Genomic DNA, 23834 nt, shown 5'->3' with positions numbered 1-23834 from the left:
TTACAAATATGGTGAAAGGGGATTTGTAATGTGTGAAATTGAATTCTGATGGAGTAGATTTTAAATCTAATGAGCATTTTGCAATCTTAGACACATTAAGCTACCTGCACCAAAACCATAAATCACATTAGACTTTCAAACTTGCAGAAATCATTAATGACACGAAGAAGCCTTGAAGATTACTCAAGGAGTAGAGGTATTGATCATATTCTTCAATCTTTTCACTTGATTTTTTTTCACATTTAGGCCTCTTTTAATGTTGAATTTCACTACTTGAGATGTATGTAGATTTTAGATAACGTGTGTATGATAGCTCAAGAGAAGATTAGAGGTACTTATAAATAAATTTTGTATTAGAATGGTATTTTCTGATATCAATAAAATATTCCAAAACTTGATCCCAACTTTTTTGGGTAAGGTAGTAGAGAAAGAATAAAGTAAAAATAAAATAAAAAATAAAATAAAAAATAAAATAAACAAAGAAAATAAAATAAAAAGTGGAATAAAAAATATTATCTTTTGCTAAAAAATAAATTGAGCCAATTTAAGTGGAACAATGAAAAAAGAGAAAATACGAGTATTTTTATAATATGAAGGGTAGGTGTAATATTGAATGTACTTAAATACATGTACATTCAGTTGGCAACATCACGCTTATATAAAAAGGGCCAAACAAAGATGAGTGGTGATGAAGAAAGTGTGGACTTGTTGATATAACAATGGAGTCCATCAGTAGCATTGATATCAATGACATGAGTCATGGCCCATGGAGCATTCAACATTAAAAGTTGAAAAATAGTGAAGTTAGTCTCCCCTTGCATTTCCACCACTCTTCGTATTCTTATCTTCATCTTCAATGGCGGCTTATGCAGCTCTTGTTTCTCTTATGCAGATTTTGGATCAGATCGAGCATCATCCTTCCCCTCCGATTGCTATGGAAAAAAAACAAGTTGAATCTCTCACTGAAATTGTTATGTTTTTGCAGGAATTTCTCGAAGGTTATAAGTCTCCTTATGCTGAGGGGGATGAGGCAGATCCGTTGGAGATGCGCATCGTTGATGCAGTTTATGCGGTTGAAGATGTCATTGAGTCTCACATTGTGGAACTGCTTCGTCCTGATGTCTTAGTCTTGTACGAGGCTTTGAGGAATGTGATAGAAGATATGGACTTGGTCGTTGCAGTCAAAGAAGGTATGCTGCTGAGACAAGTCTCAGATATCTCGACATCTGCAGCAGGCAGAGACTTGTATAATACTCTGCTGGATTTGATGCAAGATATTCAATTGGTAAAAGAAAGGGTGACAAAACACATGGATTTGATCTTCACACCAAAATATCATCTGCAGACACAAGTCTCAGATTCTGCAGACTTGTATAAGACTGTGGTGAAGGTGATAAAACACATGGATTTAATCAAGAATGGAGTGATGGAGATTTTTGCATTCAAAGATCAGCTGGAGAGAGAAGTCTTGGCATATGCTGATTACAAAAAGTATGCACTTTATCAAAAGACTTATGTGGTGGATTTCACAGAAGACGTAGATTTTCTTAAGAATGAAGTGATGGAGATTTTTGCATTCAAAGATCAGTTGCAGAGACAAGTCTCGCCATCTGCTAATTCCTCAACATATGCAGAGACTCAGGCGTATTTCAGAAAAGACATGGATTTGGATTTGATCAAGAAAGACATGATGGAGGTCATCGCAATCAAAGATCAGCTAGAGATACAAGTCTCAGCCTCTTCTGATTCCTCAACTCTGCATAGTTTTATGAGAGTTTGCAAAAGGTGATAGAAGACATGGACTTGATCAAGAAAGAAGTGATGGAGATCGTTGCCCTCAAAGATCATACACAAGTCTCTGGTGGTTCCTCAACATCTTCTTTCTCTAGGCCGAACAGTACAACCATGGTGGGCATTGATGATGTCAAGATTCAACTCATGGAGAAGCTCATTTACGGACAATCCGGTCGCCAAGTCATCCTGATCGTAGGAATGGGAGGAATTGGTAAGACTACTCTTGCCACAAATGTTTATGCACATCCATCTATATGTGACCATTTTGATATATGCACTTGGTTTACCATTTCTCAACAATTTAACTTAAAAGAACTTCTTGGTGAAATTCTTTCTCAGGCTAATAAACAAAGATTGAATGAAATGAGAGAAGATGAAATAGGACTATCACGCCACAAATGTTTATTATATAGAAGGTATCTAATTGTGTTGGGTGATATGTGGAGTATTGAGGCATGGGAGAAGAAACAACGCTATTTACCTAACAACAGTAATGGTAGTTGGATAATGGTGACAATGAGGCTATCGAATTTGGGATCTCGATTGGATAACAATCATAGCCTTGAAATGGAATTTATGAATGAAGAAAGTAGTTGGAATATGTTTAACAAAATTGTGTTTGTGGGGAAAAGTTGTCCTTTAGAATTGGAGAAAATTGGAAAGAAGATTGTCGAGAGTTGCAGAGGACTTCCATTATCAATAGTTGTGATGGGAGGCCTTCTTGAAAAATTGGAACTATCCACGGAATGTTGGGAATCTATTAGGGGAAGCATAAATTCACTAGTGAATTTAGAAAATGATAAGCATTGCTTAAAAATACTGAAGTTGAACTACAACCATTTGCCAATTTATCTTAAGCCGTGCTTTGTAAATATGGGAATGTTTGAGGAGGATAGTAAAATTCGAGTCTCAACACTCATCAAGCTATGGGTTTCTGAAGGATTTGTAAAACCAGTAAATGGAAAAAGTTTGGAAACAAATAGTTAAAGAGTACTTAGATGAATTGGTTGCGAGAAATCTAATTCTTGTTCACGAGTTCGGGAAAACTGGAAGCATGAAGTACTTGAAAATCCATGATTTGTTGAGGGACCTTTGCTTGAGAGAAGCTGAAAAGGAGAGGTTTTATCATGTGGTTGGGCAACATAATCCTCTAGGCTCGTCTATCCAACGCCGTGTAGTTATTCCGAGAAACACTTCAGAGAAGGAAGGCCTTGATGCCATGAGATCTACACCACATGTCCGTTCCTATCTAAGTGATTATGAAAGAGTTCTATTGTTGCCTGATTTAAGATTGTTGAGGACATTTCGAGCATATGACAAATTTTCCCATCCAAAAAATGGACATGAGTATTCCCTGAGAGAATTGTTCGAGTTGGTTAATTTGAGGTTTCTTGCTATTTGTCATAAAAAAGGTTCCCAACTTCCTTCTTCAATCAATCACCTCTGGTGCCTTCAGACATTAATTCTTCATCCTCTACCAATCCTGAGATCTAAGTCCTCAGAAAACAAGTATGTGCCGGTTGAAATTTGGAACATGTCTCAACTTAGGCATGTCGATTTCTATGTTTATGGCTGGCACAGTGGTGGAGGATTGCATCTCCCAGATCCTCCGAGTGACAACATTGTGATCATGGAGAATCTACAAACCCTCAAAGGAGTAATAAATTTCAAGTGTGATGAGATGATGGTTCGTAGAATTCCCAATATTAAGAAATTGGGACTATTTTTCATCATACCTAAGGGAATTGATTCTGGTGATGATGAGGACTATTGTCTCCACAACGTTGAACGTCTGCAAAAGCTTGAATCTCTCAGTTGCAAAGGCCATGGTAGGAGTGCTTTGTTGAAAAATCTTACCTTTCCACACTCTCTTAAGAGTCTGACTCTTTCGACGTATATAAATAGAATTGAAGACATATTGGAAAAGTCAAGTGCATTACCCCTTCTTTAAAAGCTCAAGTTGACTGGTGGAGTTTTCACAACGGGCAAATGGGAAACAGGGGAAGGCCAGTTCCCCAGTCTCAAATATTTGAAACTTGTCTCGTGTAGTGGCTTGGAATGGTGGATGACGGAGAGCTCTCACTTCCCATGCCTCGAGCACCTTAGTCTTTACATGGTATCTTTGAAGGAGTTCCCTTCAGAACTTGGTGAAATCCCGACACTGAAATCCGTGAGAATGCATCATTGCAATGAAGAATTAGTGATAAGTGCGAGGAGAATGGTTGCGGAACAAGAGGAATTACAAGGAGAAGAAGAAATATCTTTTAAAGTTTCCGTTATCCTCAGCGAGAGCTACGATGAGGACCATTTTCTGATGACCTTAGCAAATCGCAACTTTAAAGTTGAAATAGAGCGTTACTCGTGAGATCCTTTGATTGTCAATATATAATAATATCCCCATTTGTTTTTGCATTATATACTACTATTAGATTTTGAATTCATAGTGAGGCTTCTTGTTGTTTATTCTGATGGGCACTCTCAACTTCCTTCTTCAATCCAATTCCTCTTGGAGTCTACAAACTTTAGTTGTTTCTCGTTCTACAAGAGACATTAATGCACCGGTTGAAATTTGGAACATGCCTCAACTTAGGCATGTTCATGTCCGGAATGGAGCATTGCATCTCCAAGATTTTCCGAGTGACATCATTATATTTACGGAGAATCTACAAACTCTCAAAGGAGTAAGTAATTTCAAGTGTGATGAGATGATGGTTTGTAGGATTCCCAATATCATAAAATTGGAACTATTTTATCGCGAAGATGATGGAACCGAGTATCGCGATGATGACAGTTGCATCCACAACATCTGACGTCTGCAGAAGCTGGAATCCTTTAGCTGCTATTGCTTTCGTCGTAGTTGTGATTTTTTGCAAAATCTCACCTTTCCAAACTCTCTTAAGAGTCTCACTCTTGAAATAAAATATGGTAGCATTGAAGACATATTGGAAAAGGTAAGCACACTGCCCCTTCTTTAGAAGCTCAAGTTGAAAAATGGGTGATTCACAACAGGCAAATGGGAAACAGTTGAAGGCCAGTTCTGCAGTCTCAAATTTTTGTCACTGGAATATTGTCGTCATTTGGAATGGTGAACGATGGAGTAACAAAGAGCTCCAAACCTTAGCAAATCCAAACTTTCAAGTTACTACTCGTCAAGTAGTACATAGAAGCGATGGGAATGTCTACGTGATAATGAAACTATTAGAAATGGGCCACTCACCCCTTAAAAGGCCTCATAAGGGGGAGGGTTTTCCACACTTATATAGATTAGATTGGATCATCACCAAGTCGATGTGGGACAGAATTTAGAGAATTTAACACGCCCCCTCACGTGTGGGCCGGAAAGGACATCGGTCTTCCATCACGTGGGTAGGCAATGCTAGAGATAAGAGAACCATCATCGATGTGTGCCGGAAAGGACATCGGTCTTCCACTCGTGAGGTAGATAAGAGATAAAGAGAAATCCATCATCGACTTGGGCCCGCTCTGATACCATATTCGAAATGGGCCACTCACCCCTTAAAAGGCCTCATAAGGGGGAGGGTTTTCCACACTTATATAGATTAGATTGGATCATCACCAAGTCGATGTGGGACAGAATTTAGAGAATTTAACACGCCCCCTCACGTGTGGGCCGGAAAGGACATCGGTCTTCCATCACGTGGGTAGGCAATGCTAGAGATAAGAGAACCATCATCGAATTCAAAAAAATGAAATGAAAAAAAAACAGAGAGAGAAGAGAGAAAACTGAGAGGAGATCCAACACTTTTTCGCTGGCGGTCAGTCGATCGGAGGCAACAAATCACCACGATTGTTCATCATGAACAAAAAAGGAAATAGATCGGGAGATAAGGCTCGATTGCGATTGTTCATCGCGATAGGAGAAGATCGACCGGAGAAGATCGAGATATGAGAGAAATCAGAGAGAGATTGCAGAAGCTTTTGTCACTGATACCATGTAAAATATGTAGAATTGAATAGAGATAATGGAAGAACCTCCGTGGAAGGAGGAAGAAGAAACAATGAGAGAAACCGTCGATTGTGAGAAAGAAGAGAAAAGGGGGAATTTCTTTATTGACTACATTTTGAAATTGTTGACTACAATTTACAATAAAATGCCTATTAGGCAGAAAATAAAGACTAAACTAAAACCTAATTACACTTTATTTTCCAATTCTAATAGAAACGTTTGTAGAGCGAACTCATTTGTCCATCGAGAACATGGTATCAAGAGCAAGAGATCTCCATTATCTCTTCACATTATTTTCATTATTATGGAAATTGTTTGAACATGTTTGAGCCTTGAGGATTTCTTTCCTTATTTATCTTTAAGTTGCTTTTACTTTCCTAGTTCAGAGAAATAAATAGTTTAGGATGGTATTAACCTCTGGGGGGATTGTCTTAACTCTCAAGCCTCTTTGGAGGACTGTTTTTTTAGTTTCAATTTCTTCTCGCTTTGTTCTTGTTAGTTTTGTGTGGAACTGTCTTTACACCATATAAAAACACTATTCAATATCTTACTACTACTGTGGTGATAGGATTTATTTTTTTATAATCAGCTACTAAGGTTTGTTTCTTCTATTATTGAGATTTATTGTTATTTAAATTTTACTGTAGTTTATAATCCTTAGTTAGCTATTGGGGTTGTTGGTTCTTATTACTCCCTTCACCCATTACCAATAACCTTGGTCTTGATGGTTTGTGTTCTAATTTAAAATTTATAAAGTGTGAGAGTTAAACTAAAACATAACTATTGATTATGCACAAAGTATTTAATTTTTTAATATCTAGCTAATACTACATTAGAGGCTGCAATAAGCATAATTTCCAAAGTTACATGGATCGGAAATTAGAAGATCCAATGCGGTTTATTTTGCAAAACATTAATGGGAGAGATTTTATTTAATTTGTTTCAGACAGTCGGGCATCGGAGCGTGGAGGTTTCTTCTCTTATTTGGGCTTGGTTTTGGATTTCAATCTTGAGCTAATGGGCTTGGTTTGGAATGGATGTAACTGGGGGCTCATGATTTGTTTTGCTTGTGTTTTAGTGGAATGAGTTAGTGGAAGGTAAGACCCTAATACTATTTATGGTAAAAGTCAACCGGGACTCTTATTCGCGGACGGACTAAAATGGAAAAACGGGACTCCCATTCGCGGACGGAGGGAGTATCTCTTATTATCTTGTAGTATTGGACTTTGTATTTTATTACTCACCATGATCTAAATTGTTCCAAGTCTTCCACTTTATCGAGAAAATGTAGAAGATAAAATTGTTTCAAAGACTAAAGTCTAAAATTAATTCCTAACATTTGCTAAAAAAAGAAAAGAAATGGTTATATACATTAAACATGTTATCTTTTGATACCAAACAATATGTTTTGGTCTATAATTCACGATTCTATCAAAAATTAACGGTCAACTGCGTCTTAAAATCCAAGGTTAAACTATTATCTTTCAAACGAATTGAATGATCGCATATATATATATATATATATATATATATATATATATATATATATATATATATATATATATTTAAGGGCATTCCAAACCCCATCCCAAATCCAGGCTCCAAGTCCCCTCCACGTCATCCTTCCCCTAAATTTGAGTCTCATGCCACAACTCCTTTAACTCTGCAGGCCTCAACTCGGGCCACAACTATTATTTTGCACTATTCTCAACTCCAACCTATTTTACTCATAAAATAAAATACATTGAACAATTAAAACCGCGAAAATTCATTGTTCAGTTGAAAAAAGAAAATTACAAATCCTAGAAAAAAAATGTACAAATCCTAGAAAATAAAAATTACAAGTCCTAGAAAAAATGTTGAAATAATTTAGAGGATAGAAATGGAGAAATTGATGGAAGAATGTTGAAGAAATGGGTATAAATAGGAAAAAAAATATAAAAAAAAAGAAAAAATTGGGGGTTTGCGGCCCGACCCACAGCGTTGGGGATGCTCTAAGGGACACTGGGACAATAATAGTGTGAAGAATCTTCACTCAAAAATAGTTGTGCGTGCAAATACAAAAATGTTGGATGAATATAATGTATTGGCAAAAACGTTTGGTATGGCCAAACAAATGATTTTTATTTTTATTATTTATAATTATATGGTGTATGATGTATATATGTAGTTTTATTTTAATGTACTCCCTCCGTCCCGGCTAAGATGACACATTGCTTAGCCGGCACGGGATTTTATGAGTTATTGGTTAAAGTGTTTAATTGGAGAGAGAAGGTGTGTGTAAGTATTAAAGTAGAGAGATAAAGAAGGTGGATATTTTAATAGGAGTGAGAAAAAGTGGTTGAGTGTATTAATTGGAGAGAGAAAATTACCAAAAAAGGAAATGTGTCATCTTAGTTGGGACAAACTAAAAAGGAAAATGTGTCATCTTAAGTGGGACGGAGGGAGTATATTACATTGTTGTTGCCTACATAATCAATAGAGTAAATTAGTTATTTTTGTTTTGTGTAACACAAATATTGCTTTGTTTTTATAAACTTGAATAAATGTAAATTAAATTAATTATATGTGCAATACTAGTTATTTAACAGGTATTGTCCTTTTTTAAAATTTTAATTAATTAAGTAGTTTTCAGCACTAGCTTCCTGTTAGATATAACCATGCATCTACTTTGGGGACCATTGGATGTTCATGCATGAGGATCAACGGCCAAGAGAGGGTAGAAGGTTGGTTAAATCAGTTGGGAGAGCTGGAGCTAGTTGGCAACGGTTTTCTGTTATGAGGAGTGGTTAGCATGAGCTCTTGAGCTGGGACCACAAGCTGCGAGAGGTTGAGAATTGAGTATATAATTTGTACAACTCCGTAATCACACACACACACTAGATTCAAGAATGCATATCTCTTTCGCTTGATTAGCTTTGTTTTAGCAGAGTGAGATTAGAGGTGATAGATTTTTGATACCGAGAGTTCTTGAGTTGTAATCCATCCTTATACACACATCAATAAAGAGTGAATCACATCTTGCCCGTGGACGTAGGTTTGCCAAAACCGAACCACGTAAAATCTTCTTGCGTTGATTGTTCTTGTTCTTGTTTCAAATCGCGCCCCGATTATAACAAGTGGCGCCGTCTGCTGGGAACGTTGATTGCGTGCATTGATCGGTGTTTTCTCTTCAAAGATCGGGGTGTTTCTTGATAGATCCAGTTTTCTCAGTTGCTTCGTGGATCGTTGAAGATGAGTTCTGCGAGGTTCGATGTTGAGAAATTCTCAGGAAAGAATGATTTTGGATTATGGCGCATCAAGATGCGTGCCATGTTGATCCAACAGGGTCTGGGTGATGCGATCAAAGTTGATGCGGATAAGGGGAAAGAAGTAGAAGATGCCGATGAAAAAGCGGCATTGAAGAAGCAAGAAATGCTGGAGAAGGCACATAGCGTTCTCATCCTCTGCCTCGCCGATAATGTGCTTCGTGAGGTGTCGAAAGAAACCACTGCGGCTGGGATCTGGTCAAAACTCGCTGCCTTGCACATGACAAAGTCGCTTGCGAACTGATTGTACATGAAGCAGAAGCTGTACTCCTTTAAGTTCGTTGAAGAAAAGGCGATTGGGGAGCAATTGGAGGAGTTTAACAAATCGGTGGATGATTTGTAAAATATCGACGTCAAATTAGAGGATGAAGATAAGGCTATAATTCTCTTAAGCGCTCTACCCAAGAGCTTTGATCATTTGAGGGATGCCATGCTCTATGGCAGGGAAAAGACTATCACTCTTGAAGAAGTGCAATGCGCCCTCAAATCTAAAGAACTGAGGAAGGCCAGCTCTAATCAAGACTCTGTCTCCTGCCAAGCTTTGAATGTAAAGGGTCAGAGCAAAGGAAAGAAGAAAAAGTTTGCTCAAAACCAGAAGCCTCAACATCAAAAGCAAGCGGATGGATCTGGGAAGGAGACAAGAAGTTGTCATTACTGCAAGAAGCCCGGTCACCTTAAGAAAGATTGCTATTCATGGAAGAAGAAGCAGAGTGAAGGAGCTGTCACTCAGAATCAGGATGATGTTGCTGTGGCAAATGAGGTAGCTCATGTCATGAATGTAATGGAAGCTGGGATTGAGAAGTCATGGATAATGGACTCGGGCTGCAGCTTCCATATATGCTCCAACAAAGGCTGGTTTGAGAATCTTGAGGAAGCTGAGGGCTCAGTGATGCTAGGGAATGATCAAGTATGCTCTATAAAGGAATTGGGGATATAAGGCTCAGAACAGAGGATGGGGCCATCAAGATCATTACTCAAGTCAGGTACATTCCTGATATTAAAAGAAACCTCATATCTCTAGGCATGCTTGAAATAAAAGGTTTTAAGTTCAGCTCTGAGAATGGATGCATGACTGTGTCTAAGAATGGGGTAGTGATGATGAATGCTGAAAAGAGAAATAGCCTATATTACCTAATAGCTGAAACAGTTGTTGGCTCTTCTAATGTTGCTTTCAAAAGTGACCTTGTGTTGTGGCATCGAAGGCTGGGACACATAGGTAAATCTGGGCTGATGCAGCTGGTAAAAAAGGGTGTGGTGGTGGCTGATCAGGCCACAAGGCCACACAATTGTGAGTTTTGCATTCTGGGTAAAAGTAAGAAGCAACCTTTTGAGGTTGGGAAGCATAATTCAAAGGCCATCCTAGACTATGCCCATTCTGATCTCTGGGGGCCTGCACGGCCTAGCACCATCGGTGGAGGAAGGTGACTTCCCAAGAAAAGTGTGGATATACATACTCAAGGAGAAGTCACAAGCTTTTGAAAAATTTAGAGAATGGTGCCAGGAGATGAAGATGGAACAGGGCAAGGTTCTAAAATGTTTGAGGACTGACAATGGGTTGGAGTTCTTGTCCTCGGAGTTTGGGAGTTCCTGCAAGGAAAATGGCATAAAAAGGCATAGAAAGGTGCCAGCCAATCCACAGCAGAATGGTGTGGCAGAGAGGATGAACAGGTCTCTTCTAGAAAAGGTTAGATGTATGCTTTTTTCATCTGGTATGCCTAAGGAGTTCTGGGGGGAGGCAGTTACTACTGCAGCCACACTCATCAATAATTCTCCATCCTTTGCCATTGAAAATGAAATCCCAAATGCTAGATGGTATGGAAGAGATACCAATTATAATCAGATGAGAGTTTTTGGCTGTAGAGCCTATGCTCACTGCAAGCAAGGGAAATTAGATCCCAGAGCCATTGAAATGTGTGATGATTGGCTATCAACATGGAGTAAAAGGTTACAGATTGTGGTGCACAGAGAAGGGGAATCAGAAGATTGTCATCAGCAGGGATGTCATTTTTGATGAATCTTGCATGCCTTATCTGAAGGATCAAGAGCAGCTCCAAGATAGCCAGAGGTCTGTGAGTTTTGATTATTCTGATTAAGGTGGAGCTGAGACATCTGCAGCTGCTGAAGAAAGAGCTACTCAGAATGATGGTGTGCCTCTAACTGATGTGGCTGGGGGTGAGCAATCTAAGCCAACTCCAAGAGCTGACAGTGAGTATATGTTAGCAAGAGATAGGGTCAGGAGGAGGCCAGCCAGATATAGTGACTATGAGATGAGTTTTTTTGCCTTATGTGTTGCTGAGATTATAGAGCATTCAGAGCCTGCCAGTTACTCAGAAGCTATGAAAAGCAAAGATAGAGAATTATGGATGAAGGCTATGAGAGAAGAGATTGAGTCCCTATTAAAGAATTGGACTTGGATTCTGGTTAAGAATCCTGGTACTCAAAAGCTTATCAGCTGCAAGTGGATTTTCAAGAGAAAGATTGAGGTTGGAGAGGCTGAAAGTGTCAGATATAAAGCTAGGCTTGTAGCTAGAGGCTTCACTCAAGAGGAGGGGGTGGATTTTAATGAAGTTTTTTCCCAGTAGTGAAGCATACTTCCATCATGATCTTGTTGGCTCTGGTTGCAAAATATGATTGGAAAATGCACCAACTAGATGTGAAAACTGCATTCCTACATGGTGACCTAGAAGAGAAAATTTATATGAGGCAACCAGAGGGCTTCATAGCACCAGGCAGTGAAGGCATGGTCTGCTTATTGAAGAAAAGCTTGTATGGATTGAAGCAGAGTAGTAGGCAGTGGTACATGAAGTTTGATGAGCATATCTGCACTTTGGGCTTAAGGAAATCTCATTTTGATAGCTGTGTATACATCAAGGAAAGGAAAGGGGTTGTTGTGGCTTTTCTTCTCTTGTATGTAGTTGATATTGGTGGCAGCACCCAATATAGATGAAGTAAAAAAGGTGAAGTCTGGTTTGGAGATGAAGTTTGAGATGAAGGACTTAGGGGAGGCAAGAAGAATACTAGGCATGGATATATTCAGATCAAGAAAGCACAAAGAACTGAGGCTGGTTCAATCTGACTATATCAAGAAGTTGTTGATGAAGTTTCAGATGAATGATTCTAAATTAGTCAACACTCCTCTTGCCAGTCACTTCAAAGTTGAGTATGAATCAGAAACCGAGCACTGATGAGGAAAGAAAGGAGCTCAGTAAGATACCATATGCAAACATTATTGGAAGTGTCATGTACACTATGTTGTGCACTAGGCCAGATTTGGCTCAAGATATCAGTGTAACTAGTCGATTTATGGCTGACCATGGAAGACAACACTGGGCTGCACTAAAATGGATGCTCAGATATCTCAAGGGTGCATCCAATTTTGGTCTGGTGTACAGGGCAGAAAGTGATCATCAAGGTGGAGCTCTTACGGGTTTTTGTGATTCGGATTATGCTTCTAACAGAGACAATCGAAGATCACAAACTGGTTATGTGTTTAATCTTTTTGGCACTGCTATGAGCTGGAAGTCAGGGCTTCAACATGTGGTGGCCCTATCAACAACAGAGGCCGAGTATATTGCCATTACAGAAGCAGTCAAAGAGGCCAAGTGGTTGAAGGGAATTTCGGGGGATTTTGGTGAAAGGCAAGAGGCTGTGGACATATTTTGTGATAGCAGTAGTGCTTTGTCACTTGCAAAACACCAAGTGTTCCACAAGAGGAGTAAGCACATTGATGTAAGAATGCATTTTGTCAGAGAAGAAGTTCAGAAAGCGGAAGTAAGGATGGTTAAAGTTTCAACAAATCATAATGCTACAGATATGTTGACAAAACCATTGCCAGTCGAGAAGTTCAAGTACTGTAAGCTGGTGGGACACTAGGAATAGATCTCAAGGGTATATGGCAAGGATCACAAAGTTGATGTCATGTTTAAGGTGGAGTTTGTTAGATATAACCATGCATCTACTTTGGGGACCGTTGGATGTTCATGCATGAGGATCAACGGCCAAGAGAGGGTAGAAGGTTGGTTAAATCAGTTGGGAAAGCTGGAGCTAGTTGGCAACGGTTTTCTGTTATGAGGAGTGGTTAGTGTGAGCTCTTGAGCTGGGACCACAAGCTGCGAGAGGTTGAGAGTTGAGTATATAAGTTGTACAACTCTGTAATCACACACACATACTAGATTCAAGAAGGCATATCTCTTTCGCTCGATTAGCTTTGTTGTAGCAGAGTGAGATTAGAGGTGATAGAGTTTTGATACCGAGAATTCTTGAGTTGTAATCCATCCTTATACACACATCAATAAAGAGTGAATCACATCTTGCCCGTGGACGTAGGTTTGCCAAAACCGAACCACGAAAAATCTTCTCGCTTCGATTGTTCTTGTTCTTGTTTCAAATCACGCCCCGATTATAACACTTCCAAATTAAACATTGGACAATAATAGAACGCATACAAAAATATTAAATAACTGAGCTAGATATATGAAAAGACACAGTTAACGGTAAATAAATTAGTTATGATATTGTTATAGGTTGTAGGGATAGTTTTGTCTTTATAATACTTTCTTCTTCCATAAAAAATAGTCTCATTTATTTATGGACGACACAAATTTTAATAAAAAAATAATAAAGTAAGAAAGAATAAGAAAAAGTAGATAAAATAAAAAAAATGCGGAGAGAAAGTAGGTAGAGTATAAGAAAAATGAGAAAAAGTGGAAAAAATATAAGAGAAAAACTTTCTAAGTTTAGAAATGTGACTATTTTTATGACAATGTGGACTTGTTGATATAACAATGATATCCGACAAACATTGGGGATAGGGCCAGAGAACTAGTCTTCCACGAGGTATTTTTTAGCCTTTAATTATGTAATTTTTAATTTGTAGGATTTTAATTATATAATTTTTATTTTTTAGGATTTTAAGTATGTACAGGGACAGAGAACTAGTCTTCCACGAGGTATTTTTTAGTCTTTAATTATGTAATTTTTACTTTGTAGGATTTTAATTATGTATTTTATTTTTTAGGATTTAATTATGTAATTTTTATATTTTTTTAAAATTTTCAAGTATTTTTAATGTACTTTTATATTGTAGAAATGTTTTTAGTAATTGAAGTCTTTAAATTAAATAATGGAATGGTGGGATCTTGAGCATGCTCTTGTGGAAGAACATGCATGTGGGTGTTGTGCTTTTGGGGAAGAGCAGAGAGTAAAAAATTAATAAATGTGAGTCCGGGCCCATACCCATGCTCTTTGGCAAGAGCATGGATGAGGATGCTCTGAAGAGGGATGAAAATTTGCTCTTTTTCTCGCTTAACGAAGGGTCTGATCATCTCTTCATACATGTACTACTGTCTATTGGAAACTTGGTAGCCTCTTTCTCATCATCATCAGTTGCATTTGCATTTTCATTGTCAAATCCGTTAGAAAATCAACCAAAACTTTTGATTAAATATTTTAACTCCAAAAATAGTAAGAGTAATCAGTTGAGGTATTTTTTTTTGACATACTAGTATTTAAGAAAATGGCGTTTGAGAAAGATTAAAGAAAATAAATGAAAAGTAAATATGTGAAGAAAGAGTAAAGAACTCCGATCTGAGAAAAATTTTGTTTCAAGCAATTTCAGCAGAGCTATGTGTTGATATCCGACGAAGTTGGGGTTGGAGAAAGAGATGGTCATTTGATTCGATGGGATCTCATTAAGAAACCAAAAGACCAAGGTGGATTTGGGGCAGGAGATATCTATATGAAGAATGCATCCCTTCTTTTCAAATGGCGATGGAGATTTGCCGATAGTCAAATGCCGCTATGGAAGGAAGTTATTCATTCTACTCACAAGTGTAATTATTTCGGCGAGCCTTTCGAGGAAAGAAAGAGTTCACAGAGAGCATTTGGGGTCAGATAAGATTTTAGAAGCTTTGGAAGAGAAATTCAAGAGGTGGCCAGAAAAAGGCATGTTGATAAAAGTGGGGAATGGAGCCCAAACCCGATTCTGGCACGACTGGTGGACAGGGAAAGATACTCTAAAGAACCTCTTTCCAAGACTCTTCTCATTGTCTAACCAAAAGGATAAGCTTATTGTAGATATGGGAACATGGGAAGAAGGAAAATGAGAATGGCAGTTGAAGTGGAGAAGAAAACTCTTTATCTGGGAAGATGAGCTCCTTGGGAACCTTTACCTTGCCGTGAATCGAATTGAGCTGAGGGAAAACACGAGAGATGAGAGAGTGTGGTCGTTCCACAATTCTTTGGGTTTCTCTGTTTCTAACTTTGTCTTGCAGGTCAACCGAAATTTGAAGGATGCGGACCCTAGAACATCGCAAGGGCGCCTCGCTTGGAGTAATCTCATGCCACCAAGAGTTCAACTACATGTTTGGTTCGTATTGCAAGGAAAGCTCAACACAAAAGAGAGATTGTTCATGTCACAACCGCCCTTTTTGGGGTTAATGAATGCGGGGTGGTCGCGACTAATGGGACTTTAAGAAAGGATAATTTTCTAGGGTTTCAATAAAGAGTTTGACAAAAATAATTAACATTCAATAACAAGAGGAAATCAGAGTAAATGCCTAGGTTTTAAAACCAAAGTCGACAACTATCATAATTGATAATCCAAGAGTGAAAAAGGGTTCAAGACATAATGGGGAAAAATAGTCATAATTCAGCGGAAGCATTCAAGAGTAAGAGTGACGCCATGTATGAAGACACGACGCCCATCGGAGTTCAAAATAAATCCAACAATGATTAAGGTTTGACTCAACACCACCCCAAGCTCGTCGCCGCTCAACCTGCACATAAGGAAAATATATGCAGGGCTGAGTACTTGATGCACTCAGTGGACTCATGCCGAAAACTAGTTATCAAAAATATTTATATTTATCATGCCAATTTCAGGTAACCACCGGGGTTTTAGATTTAGATATACCCGATGCACCAAAATATTCCATTGTTCAAAATCGCGGTTGCGCAACCAATTTTCCCATAGACGTTTACCATATCTGCTCATACATGACTTGGAATGTGGCCACAAACCAAGTCACTAGACCGGCCAACCCATACGTTGACACACGGTCTACCATAGGTATACACTAATCCAAGTAGGGTTTGCGGCCCTACAAGGACCCGAATTCGATTTAAATAATAAATGGCAACAGCCATCTCAGATAGGCACGTTAAAATTTAACAAGGCATGATAAACACAAATTTCATCCCATTGATAAAAGCATTTAGGACAACGTCCTTATTTAAAGAAAGCCCACCTCGATTGCTCAATCTGAAATTACATTCTTTCCCTTGCGGTCACGATTCACTTGTGAGATATCACCTTTATAAATTAAAATAACCCATAGATCAACACAAGGAATCAAACAATAATTAAGATGCATGTATCCTAAGGCTTGATTATTTTTTTTTCGGTATGGTTACAATTTCTCCCCCTTGATTATTTTTTTTCGGTATGGTTACAATTTCTCCCCGTCCACATTTAAATAACTGCTGACCAAAAATACTCCACTTTAAAACAAACATCAAAGAATTATAAAGATTATAATAATTGAAATACACGTACTGTATACTCCTTTTAAAACATGCACACCTATACTCCTTACATACATCAATACACAAATCCCGTCGGCCAATACGCCAAAAGTTACAGAAATTAGAGCTCTGTCGTTCCTGCACCAAATTGACCGGTCACCGCTGCTGTGATGTTCGCACCGTCCAGATCGGCAGATCGTTTTTTTTTCATCCCTCGAAGCAGCCCCCATTAACCCCGCAGATAAGTTCTTATTTCATGAATTAAAGTTCGGTTCTTTGATTTATATTCGAATTATTGATTTGCTTCTGTTACTAGTTCCATGAGATGCACAAGTATGGAATTGGATTTGGGTGGAAAAGGGGAGGATAGATTTCTGAAATTACCTCTTGTTAACAGGAAAATCGAGACAAGCAGAGGATTGAATTGTGTGTGTGGCTTGAACAACGATCGTCAACTCTCTGTCTCCACTCTGTCCAAAATTGCCATGAGTTTGATTCGGAGAAGTTGAAAGTGGTGAAAAAGAACGTGGAAGGGTAATTACCTCAATGGAAACAGAATTGAGAGAGAAGAAGATGGATTCTTTTTGCTGCTTTCTCTGCCTCCTTGTGAGAATTGTGATGAGCGTTTGTGAGAGTGAGGCGGAGAGATTAAGGTACGAGGATTAATATAATTGTTTGAGGATTTATTTTTGGAGATGATTCTGCAGAGTTGGGGAGCGGTTATTGAGCGTGGGAAATGGGTGTGTAATGCGTAATTGATTTCACAAAGTAATTGGGATTGACTAATCATAAATTTCTTTGGTATATTTCCTTTGCAGATTAAATGGGAGAAAGAGGAAAATCACGTTAGGGAGGAGGAGGAAGATCTTCTGCAGAATATTTATTTAAAATTGCATCTAAGGAAAGTCTTGGTGGTCAAGACAAGGAATAGAAAATTAATTTGGGCTTCAACACTAGTATTTTATTTAAATATGTAACCCATAGTTTATTTTTTCACAATATTAAACTTTAATTATTTATTTAATTTATCGGATCCATCACGGAATTGAGTCCAATAAATATTCATCAGCGAAAAGAATTTATTTAAATTATAATTTGTAATTTTGCCATCGCAAACTCAAACTCGTAAAAAGGTTATTTCACCTCGGCAATTAATCAACGGACTTCACGGCATTAAAAGCATTAAATACAAAAAAAAAATTTAGGGTTCGAAAATTAGGGTTCAAAAAGTGGGGCGTTACAGTTCAGACATGGCATAGCAGGAATTGAGGATGATCGATGCATCTTTTGCAATGAGGATTCAGAATCTTTGGAGCATATCATTTTTAGCTGCAGATTTTCAAGCCAATTGTGGTACTATTGTTGTGATAGATGGAACATATCCATATGCCTACCTAAGGACCCGATGGCGTGTTTCCTCTCTTGGATGGGCACCCCTCTCCAAAAGGGTGATAAGAAGACGTGGATCTCTATGTTTTATATCATATCTTGGTCGATCTGGAACATACAGAATAAAATGATTTTCCAAAAGTTTAAGCCAAACTGGGAGGCCGAAAAGAGAAGACCATCTTTGCAACTTATGTTATGGAATATAAGTGGCTGTCCATACCTCCCCCACAACACAAATGTCGATCGATCAAGTGCAAGACTTCAGGTTTTGGAGTGAAGATTGTTACCAGGTTTGTTTGTGTTGCTGCTCTGGTTGTTTCTTTGGCTCTTTGGGAGTTCTGCGTATTAGCCGATTTGTTGGTGTTAGTTTGAGATATCGTTGTACTTTTCTGTTTTTGGTTTTTGCGGCTTGGCTTTAGGCAGCTTGTCTTGAACCTTTGCTCGCTGCTGACCGGCTCGAGCCTTTTCTGTTTATCAAAAAAAAAAAAAGTTGGTGGTCTATTTCCTCGGTGCAACTTCGTCCGACCTTTGTGTTGGCGATGTGATAGAATAATAGACCTAATAATCAATTTTAATTAATAGTATATGAAAATTTGATGAAACCTAATTTGATTAGTGAATCCTAATATAACAATTTTATAAGTAAATTTGAAAACTAGATATTCGAATCCAAGAAAAAAGGTAATACTTGGATTTAAATGGAACACACAATAGGTAAAATAGCATGTTATATCTCAAGTGAGTAACTAGAAAGAATTAATTTTCCTACGAAGCACTACATTTTAAGATAATACAAAATTTGTGATAATCGGCTTTTTCACAAATTCATACTACTATAATTAGTGGTTGCATTCAAACTCAACTAAATAAAACACAGTAACTAGAAGTATATATTACTTCAATCTGCTAATAAATATCTAATTTTTTTTTATCGTCAGTCAGCTAATAAATACTACTCCCTCCGTCCCAGAGAAGTTGACACACTTTCCTTTTTAGTTTGTCCCACAAAAGATGTCACATTTCCCTTTTTGGAAAAAGTTCTCTCTCACATGAATATAAAAATTATATTTTCTCTCTCCATTTAACACACAAAACAAAACCTCCTAAAATCCCGTACCATTTTCAAAGTACGCCAACTTCTCTGGGACGGAGGGAGTACTTCCTCCGTTCCATAGTAATCTGCTAATAAGGAGTATCTCATTTTTTTTATCGTCCGTCCGTTCCATAGTAATCTGCTAATAAGGAGTATCTCATTTTTTTTATCGTCCGTCAGCTAATAAATACTACTACCTCTGTCCCTGAAAATTTGATATAGTTTACTATTTTGGTCCGTCCCTAAAAATTTGATACACTTCACTTTTACTATTTTTGGTAGTGGACCCCATATTCCACTAACTCATTCCTACTCACATTTTATTATAAAACTAATACTTTAAAAGTAGGACCCACATCCCACCAACTTTTTCAACTCACTTTCCATTACATTTCTTAAAACCCATGTCGGGTCAAAGTGTAGCAAATTTTAGGGGACGGAGGTAGTACTTCCTCCGTTCCATAGTAATGAATTTTTCGGCACGAAGTTTAAGAAAAATTATGTTAGATGAGCTAAGTAAATGAAGAGTAAAGTAGGAAATGAAAAAAGTAGAGAGATGTAGAGAGAATAAAGTAAGAAAGAGTAAAGTAAGCAAGAAAAAATGTGTTGACTTTTACTAAAAAGGAAAATGACCTCATTACTATGGAACGTACCAAAATGGCAAAATGACTTTATTACTATGGAACGAAGGGAGTATATCCTTTTACTTTTACTATATTTAGTAAGCAGACCATGAATTCCACTAATTCATTCCATTTACATTTTACTATGGAACGAAGGGAGTATATCATTTTGCTTTTACTATATTTAGTAAGCAGACCATGAATTCCACTAATTCATTCAATTTACATTTTACTATGGAACGAAGGGAGTATATCATTTTACTTTTACTATATCTAGTAAGCAGACAATGAATTCCACTAATTCATTCCATTTATTACTATGGAACGAAGGGAGTATATCATTTTACTTTTACTATATTTAGTAAGCAGACCATGAATTCTACTAATTCATTTCATTTACATTTTACTATGGAACGAAGGGAGTACATCATTTTACTTTTACTATATTTAGTAAGCATGCCACGAATTCCACTAATTTATTACTATGGAACGAAGGGAGTATATCATTTTACTTTTACTATATTTAGTAAGCAGACCATGAATTCCACTAATTCATTCCATTTACATTTTATTACAAAACCAATACATAAAAATAAGACTCACGTTCCACTAATTTTTTCTATCAGCTTTACTTTATATAATCAAATAATTTCTTAAAATCCGTACCGATCAAATATGAGATATTTAATTATGGACGGGAGTAGTTACCAAACAATACTCATTGGCATCACATACAATAAAAACAAACCACTTACAAAGCGGCTCAACTCAATTGGAACAAACAACTCATCGCACGACCACCCTGTTTAATTTAAATCTCTTCGTAAAAAAGAGATCCCTCACCCAAAGCGGCGACCACGACAGAAATCTAAACAGCCCGGTCATGTGACCGTACACGATCTTCTTTGGTGGACTCGAACTCAAGACCTGCCTCGCCACATGCCTGGCGAACACGGCCGCATCCATGGACTTGCCACTCTGCGACGCCTTAGCCCTCTCCGATATAGACTCGCTAAAACTCTTATATATTTTCCACTCACAATCCTTCAATCTATCCACGTTATTACTCCCAAAGCTCGACCGCACTGCCCCGGGCAGCACCAGCACCACATTGACCCCGAACGGCCTGAGCTCGACCCGAAGCGCGTGGGACATCGCGTGGACGTACGCCTTCGTGGCGCAGTACGAGCCCGCCCACGGGGTCGGCACTTGGCCAACCACGCTCCCCACGTTCACGATGGTCCCGCCTCGGCGCTCCACCATGTGCGGGACCACGCGCTGGGCCACCCGCAGCTGGCCGAGCGCGTTGATCTCGTACGCCTTCCGCACGGCGTCGAGCGGGAGCTCGGCCAGTGGGCCCGGGCTCCCGATCCCGGCGTTGTTGATCAAGATGTCGATCTTGCCACGCCTGGATATCACGAGGTCCACGGCGCTCGCGACGCTGAAGTCCGAGGAGACGTCGAGCTCGAGGGTCTCGACGTTGTCGTCGGACTGCAGGTCGGCGAGGTCGGGGAGGCGGTGGGAGATGTCGGAGGCGAAGACGGAACAGTTGAGGTCGGCGAAGGCCTTGCAGTAGTCGTAGCCGATGCCGCCTTTGCCGCAGCCGGTGATCAGAACGACCTTGCGCTCCTCGGTCATGGTTTTTACTTCTTTGGTGGAGAAATATTGGGTGTAAAATATTTATAGAACTCAATGTTTTGAATATTCTGCGGTTATTCTTGGTTGGCCGGCGGCGATGCATATGTATGAATATGAATATGAATATGAATATGAATATGAATGTGATGAGTGCAAAACAAATAACAAAGCAACAGAGAGGATAAATTGACACATTTTGTCTTCGCATAAAATCCGGCCAACGAGCATTGCATCTATTATTACTCCCTCCGTCCTACAAAAATGTCACACTTTCCTTTTTAGTTTGTCCCACAAAATCACATTTCCTTTTTTGGAAAAAGTTCTCTCACATGAATATAAAAGTTATATTTTCTCTCTCCATTTAACACACAAAATAAAACCTCCTAAAATTCCGTGTCGTCCCACAAGTGTGACATCTTTGGTGGGATGGAGAGTGTAACACCCCACTTTTTCGAACCCTAATTTTCGAGACATAAATTTTTTGCATTAAATGCTTTTAATGCTATGAAGTATGTGGATTAAATAATGAGTGATTTATTGCATGATTCTTTGTGACCTAATTGCGTATGGAGTTGAGTTTGAGTTGAATAGTCAAACTTGTTGTTTATATGACGTGGCTATTGAATAGTCAATATTGTGGAAAATATGACGTGGCCGTTGAAAGGTCAATGTGTTGTGAAAATGAGGTGGAATTAAAAATGGTGGATTTTGTGATGCGATTATGTGAATATTTTGATGTGGGGTAGAATATATCGTGGCGAATTATTTCCTAAGAGATGAGTGAGATTAAATAGGATTTTCATAAATATCCTACACATACTATAGGAATTTTCGACCCTCATGATTTATTGGAGAGGAATTCTATTTTTCGTGGATTTGATTATTCTCTTGGGATATTTATCCAAATTAAATCCAAAGTCCGATTATTCCTTATTTCCTCTATGAAATTTTCGAAACCCACTTTATAATATGGAGATTTTCGAAAATCACCTATTTATGGGAGAAGGAATTATTTTATTATATTATTTGATCCCTTATTTATTCTCTTCCATGAATAAATATAAATATTCTAGCATATCTTACCATATCTAAGATCTTGCCATATCCTATTTTAATTAGGATTTTAATTTGAATCCTTGTGGAGAGATTCAAAAATCACGCCACTTTCCTACTTTTATTAGGAGATTTATTATTTTATTCTGCTCCGTGATACTTTATTCAACTCCGTGAAATATCTAAATTAAATCATAGGCTAATTAAATAGCCTAAGAATTCAAAATCCCCTTATTTCTCACCAATATTAACGCCAATCCCTCCCCCATATCTTTCCAAATCTTTATTTATTTAATTGTGGGATTATATTCTTGAACTCTATAAATAAGAGTGAAAACCCTAAACCTAAATCAAAGAAAAACCCGCCCCCACTCCCCCAAAATCACGTCTCCCCTCTCTCCCACTCTCTCTCAATTTTTTCTTCTACTATTCTCCAATATTTCTTCATCTTTTGAGAAGAATTGAAGTTGAAACTCAAGAATCTTTGAAGAATCAAGGCTATTACCTTGTTTCTACCGTTCGTTCTATCAAGAAAAGGTATTTTTATATTAATCTTTCTTCATCTAACCGATTAATCGGTATTCTTGAACCCTCATGCATATAGATTGAGTGAAAGGGGAAACAATTGATGAATATAAGATGCATGTGTGTGTGTGAATCGTGTGTGTGTATGTGCGTGCCTCGGTGTGCGTGCATGTGTGTTGTGTGTGTGCGTGTGATGTGTGTTGAAAAACACTCATGCGTGACACGTTTTGATGATAGATCTGGAGTTGTTGTGGTGTGAATAGAAAGTGTTATGATTTTGGAGTGGTAATATAAAACGAATCGATGGGAAAAAGGGAAACGCTAGGAACATGCATGAATTTGAGTAGATGATTGAGACTTACTTGTGATACACATAAATTAAAGGTGATAATTTGCGCTCTCGGTGTGATAGCAAGAGGAAGAACATACTTGTGATCTAAGGAATCGAGGTGTGCTTTATTAACTAAACTCTTTTATTACCAAAATATTGATTACGGTGTTATAAGGGTGGATTAAAATGTTATGTCATGCCTGTGATTGTTTTGGTTATGTTGTGTGCTTGATGCCAAGTTTGTGAGTCCGCTCCATTGGGCTATAGGGCTATATAAACTAATTCGGGACTGAGTAGGGCCGCAAACCCTATCAGGCTAGTGTACACAGTTGGGATCGGGAGTCGTTGATAAGGCTAATTTCATGCATCGGTTATGTGATGAAAAGTCACCAATTACTGGGTCTAACACAAATTTTAAGCTAGGTGTGTGAAGGAATTCGCCAGGTCTAGGAAGAACTGAAGGCAGTGGACCAGCGAAGGAAAGAGGCGGAAAGTGAGCAGAATCAAGAAGTAAATGGCTAGACGATGGAAGTCCAAAGCTGAGGGCAAAGAAGACTATTCACACAAGAGAGCCCCTGCTGGACCCACT

At 38.3% G+C, this 23834-nt stretch overlaps 3 protein-coding genes and 1 long non-coding RNA gene across 4 annotated transcripts; 2 read left to right on the top strand and 2 right to left on the bottom strand.

The window, feature by feature from the left end:
• The first annotated feature begins 1797 nt into the window (after positions 1 to 1797).
• On the top strand, positions 1798 to 2781 carry LOC125195654 (putative late blight resistance protein homolog R1B-12). Its single transcript, XM_048093799.1, has one exon. It carries the CDS (start codon positions 1798 to 1800, stop codon positions 2779 to 2781), a length of 984 nt encoding a protein of 327 aa, XP_047949756.1.
• A 67-nt stretch (positions 2782 to 2848) lies between these two features.
• Positions 2849 to 4159, top strand: LOC125195647 (putative late blight resistance protein homolog R1B-16). The gene is made up of 2 exons (XM_048093786.1): positions 2849 to 3623; positions 3795 to 4159. Exons 1-2 carry the CDS (start codon positions 2849 to 2851, stop codon positions 4157 to 4159), a joined length of 1140 nt encoding a protein of 379 aa, XP_047949743.1.
• Positions 4160 to 15676: 11517 nt separating this feature from the next.
• On the bottom strand, positions 15677 to 17519 carry LOC125202215. The gene is made up of 4 exons (XR_007173061.1): positions 17136 to 17519; positions 16978 to 17063; positions 16317 to 16381; positions 15677 to 15845 (listed from the first exon to the last, which is right to left on the bottom strand). It is a non-coding gene; the product is annotated as an uncharacterized LOC125202215 (long non-coding RNA).
• A 2965-nt stretch (positions 17520 to 20484) lies between these two features.
• Positions 20485 to 21336, bottom strand: LOC125195622 (short-chain dehydrogenase ptmH-like). Its single transcript, XM_048093758.1, has one exon. It carries the CDS (start codon positions 21334 to 21336, stop codon positions 20485 to 20487), a length of 852 nt encoding a protein of 283 aa, XP_047949715.1.
• Positions 21337 to 23834: the final 2498 nt, after the last annotated feature.

Source organism: Salvia hispanica, chromosome 1 (assembly GCF_023119035.1).
Source record: "Salvia hispanica cultivar TCC Black 2014 chromosome 1, UniMelb_Shisp_WGS_1.0, whole genome shotgun sequence".
NCBI classification, from domain to species: domain Eukaryota; kingdom Viridiplantae; phylum Streptophyta; class Magnoliopsida; order Lamiales; family Lamiaceae; genus Salvia; species Salvia hispanica.
This window is presented reverse-complemented; position numbering and strand designations above follow the sequence as displayed.